The sequence below is a fragment of the Benincasa hispida genome, chromosome 1, assembly GCF_009727055.1.
Source record: "Benincasa hispida cultivar B227 chromosome 1, ASM972705v1, whole genome shotgun sequence".
NCBI classification, from domain to species: Eukaryota; Viridiplantae; Streptophyta; class Magnoliopsida; order Cucurbitales; family Cucurbitaceae; genus Benincasa; species Benincasa hispida.
Window position 1 is genome coordinate 2,878,176 of NC_052349.1, and position 12,021 is coordinate 2,890,196.

The 12,021-nt window shown below is 32.4% G+C and overlaps 2 protein-coding genes across 4 annotated transcripts; one reads left to right on the forward strand and one right to left on the reverse strand.

Annotated features, from left to right (window-relative positions):
- The first annotated feature begins 1,637 nt into the window (after positions 1 to 1,637).
- LOC120091482 (50S ribosomal protein L18-like) lies at positions 1,638 to 3,887 on the forward strand. The gene is made up of 2 exons (XM_039049538.1): positions 1,638 to 1,935; positions 3,403 to 3,887. The coding sequence occupies exons 1-2, from the start codon at positions 1,759 to 1,761 to the stop codon at positions 3,796 to 3,798; spliced, it is 573 nt and encodes a 190-aa protein (XP_038905466.1). The 5' UTR covers positions 1,638 to 1,758; the 3' UTR covers positions 3,799 to 3,887.
- Positions 3,888 to 4,590: 703 nt separating this feature from the next.
- On the reverse strand, positions 4,591 to 8,661 carry LOC120091468 (UMP-CMP kinase 3). Of its 3 annotated transcripts, none has more exons than XM_039049509.1 (10): positions 8,562 to 8,661; positions 7,674 to 7,734; positions 7,453 to 7,504; positions 7,199 to 7,316; positions 6,302 to 6,458; positions 6,053 to 6,133; positions 5,858 to 5,965; positions 5,670 to 5,741; positions 5,022 to 5,072; positions 4,591 to 4,806 (listed from the first exon to the last, which is right to left on the reverse strand). In XM_039049509.1, the coding sequence occupies exons 2-9, from the start codon at positions 7,704 to 7,706 to the stop codon at positions 5,064 to 5,066; spliced, it is 630 nt and encodes a 209-aa protein (XP_038905437.1). In that variant the 5' UTR covers positions 7,707 to 7,734; positions 8,562 to 8,661; the 3' UTR covers positions 4,591 to 4,806; positions 5,022 to 5,063. The 3 variants fall into 3 exon arrangements, with proteins under 3 accessions (XP_038905437.1, XP_038905445.1, XP_038905453.1); XM_039049517.1 differs by having other exon boundaries at positions 7,674 to 7,730; positions 8,562 to 8,649; XM_039049525.1 differs by lacking the exons at positions 7,199 to 7,316; positions 8,562 to 8,661 and having other exon boundaries at positions 7,674 to 7,701.
- Between the last annotated feature and the right edge of the window lie 3,360 nt (positions 8,662 to 12,021).

The window sequence follows — 12,021 nt, forward strand, 5'->3', positions numbered from 1 at the left end:
GCGATTGTATTGGACGAACGTTCGTGTCTTGCTGTGTTACTGTGATCGAGCATTCATGACCAAGGAACTTGAAGATGAGTCTACAAAGGTTTGTTGATTCTTCCCTTGATCTATAGTAAAGCATGCTGTAATTTCTATTTTATGCATAACCGCATGTTTCCGTTTGTGATTGTAATTGTAAAATTCACATACAATTGAAATTTGGAAAGATCCTTCCGCTGCTCATGGAAATCCTCGTGTTCGATTTCCTTCAATATATTCGTAGACAATATGTCATTTAGATTTCGGCAAATAGAGCATTATTTTAGAAGTTCATAAACTTTTTTGTAATTAATGGTTGAAGTGATGAATGAAAATTTATAGTTGGCATAGATTGCTTTTGTAATTAATGGTAAGAATATATCAAAATACACACATTTCCCGGTCGGGGTCATGCAAGTAGCGCCAATTCCCGGTGGGGTTCATGTAAAAATCATCAAAAGTAACACATTCCCAATCGGGCCCATGCAAGTAGGGGCCAATTCCCCGTCGGGTTCCCACAAAAAATCATGAAAGTATGCTAATTCTAGGCGGGACCCATGCAACTAGGCGCCAATTCCCAACCGAGCTAATGAAAAAGATCATCAAAGTATACTAATTCCTGACCGAGTCCATGCAAGTAAGCACCAATTTCTGGGCGAGCTCATGCAAAAAACCATCAAAGTATACTAATTCCCGACCGGATCCATGCAACTAGGTGCCAATTCTCGGGCGGGCTAATGCAAAATATAATACAAAAATCATCCAAATCCACAAAAATCCATAACGATGGTGGACATAATTAGTAATGTCCCGTCAGGTATAACACCAAGCCAAAAAACAGTATACATATTTTCCATGTGCACTCGACCAGGCTATACCGGGCCCTGCACTAGTCCTAGGGCGATTCCTATCTCGTACCTGGGAAGACTAGGTGATTTCAATCAATTTCTTTCTTACCCGATGAAGACCCGGTGAAGAGACTGAGTAATTTTAACTCATTTTCTTTCTATCGGTGAAGCTCGGTCGGATATCTAAAAAATGCTATTTTTTCATTTTTTTTATATAACTATCAAATGCATGGCATTATAAAAAAATAACAATCAACCAAGCAAGCATAAATACAAACAAATGAATTCTAACATGCAAAATCAAACTCCAAAAAGGTAATTTATTTTTGTCAATTTTTCGGAAATTATGGAACTAGTGAATACATACAAAATGAAATGCATATCTTCTTACGGAGTGTATAAAATTACAACTTCGTGAAATACAAGTTTTTAAGTTGCCAAAAGACTTTTTGTTTTGTAGATAATTTGGTGAAGAGAACTTTATGTGGGATTGTAAACAAATCAATTTTGGTGGATAATTTTTTGTCAATTAATTATGAATGAATTAATTTTTTGTGGTGGAGAATTTTGTGTGAATTAATTTAATAAGAATTTTGTGTGAATTAAGTTGGTTGTTGAAATTGAAAATGAGAATTTAATAAGGGACATAAGAGTATTTGTACAACAAAATTTCTCATGTTTACACCATTTTCATCATAAAAAAAGATAAAAAAAGAAACTTGTTTTTCAAAAATAGATAAAAAAAAAAAAATTACAAAATCAAACTCAAACAAAGTTGTTTGTTTGTTTATTTATTTATTTTTTTTTGTCCATAAATTTATTTATTGTACAGGAGGCTAGAGGAGCAAGAATCATACCACCAGGAGAGAAAGGTGAAGAGGAGGTGAAAATGTTAAGCACATCCATTCCCGAATCGTCGTCCTCAGCTTCTGCTTTTCGACCCACCGCCACACTACTTTCAGGTTTCATTCAGAAACCCACTTCTCTTTCATGGCCATCTTCTTTTTCCAAGCTCTCCATCTCCTTCGTCGCCATTAAAGCGCCTTCTCTTTCAACTCACCATAGAGTACGTCTTCTCTTCTCTTACTGCAGTTTCAGCCATGCATTTCTCTGTCTTCCTACGAAAACGAACAAAAAGGGAAAAACAAAAACAATTTCTCCATTTCGAAGAACTGATTTTTTTCAAAATTAATCGCGGATGCTAGTTCGATCGTAGTGCCTTTTTGGGAAATCTGTATAGTTCTTTTGTCTTTGTTTTGACGAGAGTATGAAGTTGAATACAAAGGTATCATTCGAATCCCTTGACTGTTATGAGGGATATCATTGTGGATTATGCAGCCATGGTGTTTGATGAAATGTCTAGTGGAAAAGGAAACTGGTTTTTCCATAGGGTTGTGACGAGAATAGTTGGGGAATATTGGGTTGAGCAAATAACTAATCTGCATTCTAACCTGGGTAAAATCATGACTTAGTTTTGTGGATTCTCTAGCATGATCGGTCATGTGATCATAAAAGTAGATATTTCCACACATATCAATGTTTGAAACCACATTCTGTAGGTCAAAGTCCCATTTAGAAGTTTAGATCAGACTCAGATGGTTATGGCAAATAATATTTAATAGGGAAAGCTATGGCACCAAAGTCCCACGAGGAGAAGATTGTGGGTATACAAGTGAAGGCAATCAATCATCTTCTTTTCCACGAGGTCTGTAAGGTGAAATGAAATTAAAAACAAAATCATGAAAATTTATACCAAAAAATGGCTAATATCATATTATTGTAGAGATGTTAGAGAGGTCTATGATCTAACATGGGAATATAGTCAACTTACTTGTATCAATAGAATCTTTGTTTCCCGAAAAATAAAATTTTCAGGTTCAATGACATGGTCACATGGGGTCAAGCACTTCAAAAAAGAGTCTGTTAGTCTAGACAAAAAATATGATGGCTCGAGTGCGATCAAAATTCTACATATTTGACATATTTTGATGTTGGAGAGGTCTAAGGTCCATAACATCATAGAATGTCCCAAATTTAGTTGTATAAATATAATCATCAGTTGCCGAAGAATGAAATAGTCAACTTCAATGACATGGTCATGGAGGATCATAATCGAACATTTGATTGACAAAGTACTTCAAAGAAGAGTTGGTCAGTCTAGACCAGAAAATTTGACAGTTTGAATGGAGGATAGTTGGGAGTGTGATCAAAATTCTTCATTGGCTAACAAATGAGAAAATTATAGTATATAAATGAGGACAATTATGTCCAATATATATATAAGATCGTTTGAATGAAACTAAAGTAAATAATATTGTACCAATTGTAGAGATGTTGAAAAGGTAAATCATCGACACCTCTCCATGAAAATGAAAATTTAGATACTTAAAACTTAAAACCAATTGGTATAAGACTATAATAAGACGTAAACCCAAAATACGACTGTTCAACATTATGCAGGTCTTCAACTCAGAACTTCAATGAAAGAAGAAAGTATAGTTTATGGAGCTTGCGACTTACTTTCATTTTGCAGAAGTCTTTGATTCAATCAGCCTGGACGCGAAGATCTCGAGGAGAAGCTGCAAAAAGAGGGAACAGGAAATCGTGGAAGCAAAGAACGGATATGTACATGAGACCATTTGTTTTGGATGTTTACTTTTCAAGGAGATTCATCCATGCTAAAGTGATGCATCGAGGAACAAGCAAGGTTGTTTCGGCAGCAAGCACTAATTGCAAGGATTTAAGGTATTCATTACTATCACCCACTGATGAGAATGCCTGTAGGATTATTGGGAACCTAATTGCTGAGAGATGTAAAGAAGCTGATGTGTTTGTAATGTCTTATGATCCTCCAGACATGGAAAGAATTCAAGGCAAAATTGGGATTGTAATTGATACTATTAAGAAGAATGGTATTCTATTCGTCTAGGCTTTGTTATTCATCTTCTCCATGTAAATTGGTCTCCTCTCTAGTCTCTACCATACAGTCTATACTAATATAATAAATTTCGTCTCAAACTGCTGTCATGAGAGAGAGAAACCTCTAAATAACACTTTTTGGTCAATTATTTGGTCAAATACTTTACTATTTATAATAATTTAATCCTTATTGTGAAAAATATTATTAAGATTTAATGAAATTTCTAACACATGTAGACTGATATATCGTTCTAAAATAAAGATCTATAAACTAGTTGGGAATCAAATTTTTTATTAACCACAAAGGTTAAATCATTACATCATAAAAGTTGACACTTATTGAAGAGATTTTTCATGATAGAGACTAAATTATTACAAAATTAAAAGTATGGAGACTTAATATCAACTAAAGTTCAAGAACAAAATTGATTTAAGAAAGTTGAGGAACCAAAAGTGCCTTTTTAACTTATATATATGACTTTGACAATATTATAAGAACAAAAGATATATGTTTGGTTAAATTATAAATTTGGTTCATGTTTTGTGTCCGATAGATTTTTTTAATTTCAAAGTTTAGAAACTATATGAAGGTTTAGAAATTAAAGTTATATATTTACAATTGGGAGCTCTTACAGTCTAGCTGCAATGATCAATTTCTCCCCGTCAAGGTCTGCTGCTGGCAAATCCTTTTTCTTTATAAATGTGTAAAGAAGCTGCCAAAAAGTGGCCGAACATTATGTAGCATTTAACATTAGAGATAGCGATGGGGGTGGGGCGATGCAAGAGAAGAGACACTGCTAATAAAAGATGAATAGTAGAACCAAAGACTTGCTTTATTATTTAAATCAATGGATACAATCTCAATAAGAAGAATATCATAGACCCTTTTTCTGAACCTGCTAATTACTATTACAAATCTTAGTAATAAAGTACTGTAACAATAATAAGAATATGGTTAACTCCTTGTACAGAATAGAACCCAAATATCCAACTCTGATGCAGCCACCAAAATCAATACCTACGAACAAATACCATAAAGAAAAAAATTAGAAAAACACGTTGAATATAACTCCCAAATGTTAACGTTGGGAAAATGCAACTTATGAAGCCTTTTTTTGTAGCTTTACAAGTTGCAATCACAGATATATTCTACAAGCCAAGAGAAAAGAATGGACTTCGAAGACTTAAATTTTAGAGAAAAGATCCGCAGAGTATGTGATTACAGCATATTACCTCAAAGAAGATATCACTGCAAAATTACTAGGCAGTTCAGCTTCAGTCAGCCTGCAACAAGGCAAACCACAGCAACATCAGTACCAGTAATGAGGAATGGGAAGCCAGAATGTATTATGCCTAACAACAATGTAGCAAAAGAGCAAAAAACTATTTGTGTGGATGAACGTTTACCACTTTCACAATAGCTAGATTTATGGTTTAGAAATAAAAAATATACTTTCCAACCATGTATTTGTATTTAAAGGTCATGAAATTAACACCCACATCACGACAATAACTTCTAATAATCTCTAATGAATTGCATACATGGTTTCTGTGCACTAGCTACTAGGACAAAGGGCACAGTCTAATATGTATAGATTCAGGGCCACGAAACTTCAAACCACAGATCATAATTTCCAGACATCTAACTACCAGGCATGTAAAAATATTGAACAATCAAATTCCCCACAAATAAAGAGACCCTTAGCGTGAGTTTTGTTCTCAATCACGGTTTTGAAAGCTAAGTTCCTAAATTTGGCTACAAACCAAACTTCATGAGTTTTCTCGACAGCATAATTAAGGCTGAGATCCAGTTTTTCTATTAAAAAATTGCAAGATGTGTTAAAGAAAATTAAAATCATAGCATTATCAAGAAAACTTGACCTTTTCAGTTTTTGGAGTAAAAACGGCTTTAACGGATTCAAACACCTCCTCGACAGGCCTTGCAGCATCAATCTAAAAAGTGTAGAACATGATTCAAAATCTAGAATAAAAATAATAATAAATTTTGAAAATAAAATAAAATAAAAATATGTCAAAAAGTATAGAAGCCTGGAGAGAGAATCAAACACCTTCCGAACTTTCCCTTTGGATTCATAGTATTGAATCACAGGAATGCTAGACTCCAAGAAAACCCTAAATCGCTTCCTAATTGTTTCAATGTTGTCGTCCACTCTTCCCTGAATTAAATCCATAAAGACAATTCATAACGTGAAATTAAATTTTCAAAGAACAAATAAATACAAGAGAAATTTATCACTTCAAACCTCGTTCCTACGCAACAGGCGCTTCTCCATCACTTCCTCGGGACAATCAAAGAATAGGACAACGGATGGTTCAATGCCTGTCTGCAAAACACCAATGAAATATACAGTTGAATCAAGCACTGCCTTGAATTGTACAACAACCTCAACAATCAATACATAATGGATCTACTTTTTTTTTAAAAAAAAAAAAGGAAAGAGAGAGAAGGGGAAAAAAAGCCTATGCCCAGAAAAAAGAGAAAAATGGCTTACAACAACTTCAAACGCAGCACGATTTTCCTCATTACGAGGGAATCCATCAATAAGAAAATTTTCATTGCCACTTTCCTCTATTGCTCGTTGAAGAAGCTTTATGGTGACCTCAGAAGGAACAATCTTCCCTTCTTTGATCATGTTTTGAATCATTGTGCTAATAAAATAAAAGAAACAAAATGGTAGAGTCAGCAGATACTATATATTTTGTAAGTGGTGAAGTTGGGTTGGATAATGCTATAAAAGGAAAGAAACGAGGAGATTTAGCAGATAGTATATGAAAAGGGAGTATTCACATTTAGAAAAAAATCGATACTGGAAGAAAAAGAACTGTATAACTTAGATGTAAAACCTCCGGACAAATGCTGAACTCCTTCCAAACACAATGCTGATAAGTGAGAAATTAATATGGTTATAATTTATAACCCAAATATAATCCAAAGTTATCAATTTCTTGACCGCAAATGTTATGCTAAAGAAATTAAAATGTTGAAGTAAAATAAATTCTTAGTAACTTGATTAGCTAAATATAGAACAAGAAGAACCAAAAATTGGAAGAAGATTATTCATTTTCAAGTGTTAATACCACACGAATCCTGGATATTGCTAGATTTAGCCAAAACCACAAGTTCTTTCCTACATAAATCTTTCAGTTTATATAATTAAATAGTGCAAGGTCAAGAATCAATTGATTCTAAGCAGTACGACTCAATTTTTCATCATAAAGCATTGAGCACAAATAGGAAATCACAGGAAAGTCAGAATTTCGTATAAGAAATTTGACACCTAGAATCCATGGAATTCCAGCCTATGGCAACTACGCGTGAATAAATAAATAAAGACTACATGAATTGCGTACAAGTTTTGACAACATATGTACAAGGACATATTTCATACCCATTCTCAGAACCAGATTTGATCTCTGCCCGGAGAAGATCACCAGCACTGAGATGAGTGTACCCAAAGTGTTCAACGATATTTGAACATTGAGTACCCTTACCACTACCTGGCCCGCCTGGTAATAAGAAAATCCAACTACCACTTAGCACCCAAAACAAAATTTAGCATAAAAGAAACGTAGGATCTTCTCATAAGGAAACTAGAAAAGAAGAGAACCTATAATTCATGTAATCGTTGAAAAGTATACTCACCCAAAACAAAGACAACAGTAGGCTTCTTCTCAGCTAAGCTTCCATTAGTTTCCTGTAATTGCATTTTAATTGTGTAAATCAGAAGAAGATGTAATAAAAATTCAGGATCAAATAGTTCATAGACGGAAGCAAAGACAAACATCCCCACAACACTTGTGTCCAGGAAAATCCCTTGATGGAGATTCCTCCATATAAGAAGTAAAAACATAGTCAAATCTTACCTTGATTGGAGCAGCATCAACGACAGTCCCCATGACACCAATTTTAAAGTGAACAAACTATCTACACAAAAGCCGTATAAAAATATTTCAAAACCAGTTTTAAGCACTCAAGCAAGGAGTGGAGAACAGGAAAGATGAAAACATGATATAATTTTCATGCTGAAATTAAAAAGATAAGTCGGAAGAACATTAAGCTCAATGTATAAACTGTTAAAACGTGAATGACATAAAACCATATCTCCTCAATCTACTTATTCTCCAAATTCTCAAACACTGAGAAAAAAGAACACTGATCGAAATCTTCCAAACATTAATATGAATATCAGCTTTGAACAAATTTTTACAGATCCACCTTGCCTGGCCGTGGTAATCCATTTAAACAAATAAAACATCAAGAACAGTATAAGATCACCATTTAGGATCCAGAAATAACAGCATGCACTACTTCACGACATTCAAAACGCTAATAGTACTGTCGTCAGTGAAGATTCGAGCAAAAAGAAAATTGAACATAATCATAATTAGGGAACAGCCAGACCAAAGAAAATGCAAGCAAATAAGCAAAGACTTCACAATTCATTCTCAATTTGCACACCAGAAAAATGGCGGTAAAAAATTTCAAAGCCAGATCTAAGCGAGTAAACCCGAAACGAACTAGTTTCAAATAAAAAAACACAACAAACTCCTCAGGAGCTCAAAATTTCTCTATCTTCCACGAGGTTTCACAATGGCAGAAGAAAAACACAACTGGATCCAAACGGAAGCAGCGAAAGGAGACAAATCAAGAGCAAAATTAAAGCGAAAACAGGAAGGCAATGCAGAGATCAAACAAGAAGTAATGCAATGAACAAAGTTGGGAAACAAAGGAGAAGAGATCAAGAATCTTACAGTTGAAAATGGAGCGCGCGAAGGAGAGAGAGATCTGAAGAAGAGGAGGGAAAACGCGGAAATAATGGGAGGGGGTAGTGGGTGGTTAAATAGAGAAAGGATTGACTGTAAGAATGGGCACGTAAGTTGTGCCTTAAAATGGGCGTTACGGTCGGTACAGGGGTATTTCTGTAATTTCATATTATTTTTTTAATTTTTAATTTTTTTAATTATTGTCCGTATTTTATTTTTAAGAGGAGGTCGCGTAATTGCAACGGCTACGGTGGTCTTCTTTAATTGTCTTCGTTGGCTCTTCTTTGAGTAAATTCTAAGGGGCGACTTAATCATAATTAAATATAAATTGACTGTTTAAAGATGTGGAAATGAATTGTTTTAAATGTTATGCCTTTTTATTTTTTGGAGAAAATGTTATGTTTAATCTTAAATTTGTTTCATTTTTTCTCTACGTTTTCAACGACGTGTTTATATATAAAAAATCATTTTGACTTCCAATAACATAAAATAATATAGATTAAGATGACTATTTTTATTTTTTATATACGTTTTAACCAATTATATTATGATTTTCCTTCAAGATCTTCCTCCTATCTTTTTCTTTTATGCTTCAAATGTGAATAAAGTTGTTAGAATCTCTTTGGGGCGGCAACATCCATAGTGGAAAAGGTAGGGGAAAATGGTCAAAATAGTATCAGTTTTTACCTTCCAAAATTAGTACACATTTTAAAAATTCGTTCAAATAGTGGGATCGATATCGAGATTTAATTTAAACTTTTATTTTTTTTAACTTATCAATTGTTTTTTATCTTGTCTCGTCACATCTTGTCAGATTACACATCCAGATTTGATTTTAAAAAAATCGAAATGTCATGTAATCCTCCCAAATCTTTCCAAAATTAAAAAATCACTCTACCAAATATTATACAATTTCGAGAAATTTAAAAAGATGATTACTATATTATTTAGATATTTAGGAAATTAATTTAAAAATTTATATAAATATAAATTGAAAGTAAGATTTGCAAGATTTAATATAAGATTTGGGAAATATTGCAATAGAAAAATCAAGAAGAAATAAGGGTTGGTATAAGATTTAGAGAGATTGCATATAATTTGAAAAAATTATGTGGATGTCGGTGTTAATCTCGGACAAAATAATACCGAGATTCTATATATTTTGGTTTTCTTGGTGAAATTTCAAACATAATTAACACCGAAATTCGATATATTTGAGCTTTCTCAATGGAATCTCAAGCAAGATTAATATTGAGTTTTTATATATATATATCTCAAACCTTACCCAATTTTTGCAAAATTTGATCTTTTCGCAGATTTAAAAATGTTGAATCAATTTGGAAAATCATTTTGATCATTGGAAAACTCATTTGAAATTTTGAAAACTCATATAATTATGAAAACATAAATTATGCTATAATTTGGAAAATTAAATAATAATTTGATATAACATTTAGTAAAGATAACTACAATTGGAGAAATTTTGAAAAGATATAAAATTTCGAATAAGATTTGGAAAGATTATATAAAAATTTGACAAATCTTGGTGTGTATCTCATAGATGTACCGACAAGACCCAATAATCGATAAATTAGAAAAAATTGATTTTTTATTAAACTTTGGTGGCCGATCTCGTCCAAAATGGATCAAGAAAAACTATTCTTACAAGTTTTCAAAAATTTTCCAAAGATATGGGAAATACTAGTGGAGGGTTTGCTTGAAGGAGATGATGGAGAATAGGAAAAGGAGTGGATTGTCATGTTACTATATATAGAGAGAAATTAACTAGCTAATTTTAATTTTTACTATTCTCGTTGGTCTCATCATTTTATCGTTAGTCAATTAACAGTCAAAGAGATCTCAAAGAACTATTTAAAACAATATCTTAAATCTTCAAGATTGAAATATTCGTTTTAAAACTTTAGAAACAAATAGACATGTATAAAATATATACTTCAATTGGCATCTTCTTTTGTTCTAAGTTAAAATAAGTGTAGGTGAAATTAGAATTTTTTGTTATTTCGAAAACTATACCCTAACTTATTTATTGGATATTGATTTATATTTCAGTTGACGAAAAAAAAAAGTTAATAATATATATATAGTTTTTTTTTATTAATATATGGGGTGAGAAAATCAAATTTTTGACTTTTAAGTTGATAATGTAAATACTATACTAATTGACTTATGTTTATTTTGACATGAAAAAATTAAGGTTGAACTTTGGCATTTGCCTAAAAAATTTTGATCTCATTTTTTCAAAATTTTATATCATCCTTGACTCTTGATAATGTGTTTGTTCTATGTCACCACAATACCATTCCAATTTCTAATATGCATCTAAGATTTTATATAATTTCTATTCCACCAATAGTTTTGGGGGAAAAAACCTAGATAATAATGCAAACTTTTGAAAAATGAAAAATATGAGGCATGAGCATTGTTGTCCTATAGCTAATAGGCTTAGATAGAGTGATGTATATGGTATTCTCCAACTTATGATTTAAAACTTAAGTTATCTAAAGTTGTGTTAATTGTTTCTACCTTTAAGAAAACACATTTCAAGTCCTTAAATATTTGAGAAAATGTCAATTTAGTTCATAAATTTTAGTTTGTAATGGTTTAAATTTTTTTAGTCTGTAACAATTCATATCTCTAAACTTTAGTATTTAACAATTTGATTCTTATATTTTAAAATTTGTAACAAATCATTGTGTACACAGATTATGATCTTGCTCTCTTGTTCCTCTCATTCCTTTAAGTTTAGGTTTTTCAGCTCATTATTCTCTCTATTTCATCTTCCTCTAACTGGTTCTTGCTCCTTTGGTTTTTATTTTTTTTTGCTCATCACTCACACTTGTCAATTTGATAGTGATACTCCAGCACGTGCACACAATAAAATCGTTTTGTTAATTTTCGCAAATGATAATTGAGTTTAGATCAGACAAATTTCATTTTAGACCAAAAATTTGAGATGAATATACAATTATCTAAAAAAAACTTAGTCAAAGATAAAACCCCACTACAAGAATTTTGGACTTTAATGTCGGTTTTAAACTAACATTGAAGATGGGCTATAATGCCAGTTTAAAATCGACATTAAAGGCCTCTCATTTATTTATCTATTTATTTATTTATTTTTAACTTTATTAAAAAAATATCTTCCTCATTTCATATCAAATCTTCTCTTTCCTTTCACTTCTCTCTTACCAAACCCTCTCTTCTCCTTAGCTTGGTCGTGCGAATCACTTCTGATCGTCGTTGTCACCGGTATTGCTTGGATCGTCATTTTCATATTCTTTAGCGAAAATAATTTGAAGTTTGTCAAATGGGTTTTTAATATTGTTTGTGTTATGTGGTGGTGGTTGGATGTTTGGACGAGAAGAATGGTCTACCAACGACAATATGTACATGGCGCTAAAGGAAGAGACCAAGGTTAGATGTATCT

Excerpts from the sequence above, each read along its gene's own strand:
- LOC120091482 (XM_039049538.1), top strand. The coding sequence starts at position 1,759 with ATGTTAAGCACATCCATTCCCGAATCGTCGTCCTCAGCTTCTGCTTTT. Across the intron at positions 1,936-3,402 it reads CTCTTTCAACTCACCATAGA|AAGTCTTTGATTCAATCAGC; the intron begins GTACGTCTTCTC and ends TTCATTTTGCAG.
- LOC120091468 (XM_039049509.1), bottom strand. The coding sequence starts at position 7,706 with ATGGGGACTGTCGTTGATGCTGCTCCAATCAAG. Across the intron at positions 6,134-6,301 it reads GTGCTGCGTTTGAAGTTGTT|ACAGGCATTGAACCATCCGT; the intron begins GTAAGCCATTTT and ends GGTGTTTTGCAG. Across the intron at positions 5,966-6,052 it reads GCCTGTTGCGTAGGAACGAG|GGAAGAGTGGACGACAACAT; the intron begins GTTTGAAGTGAT and ends GATTTAATTCAG.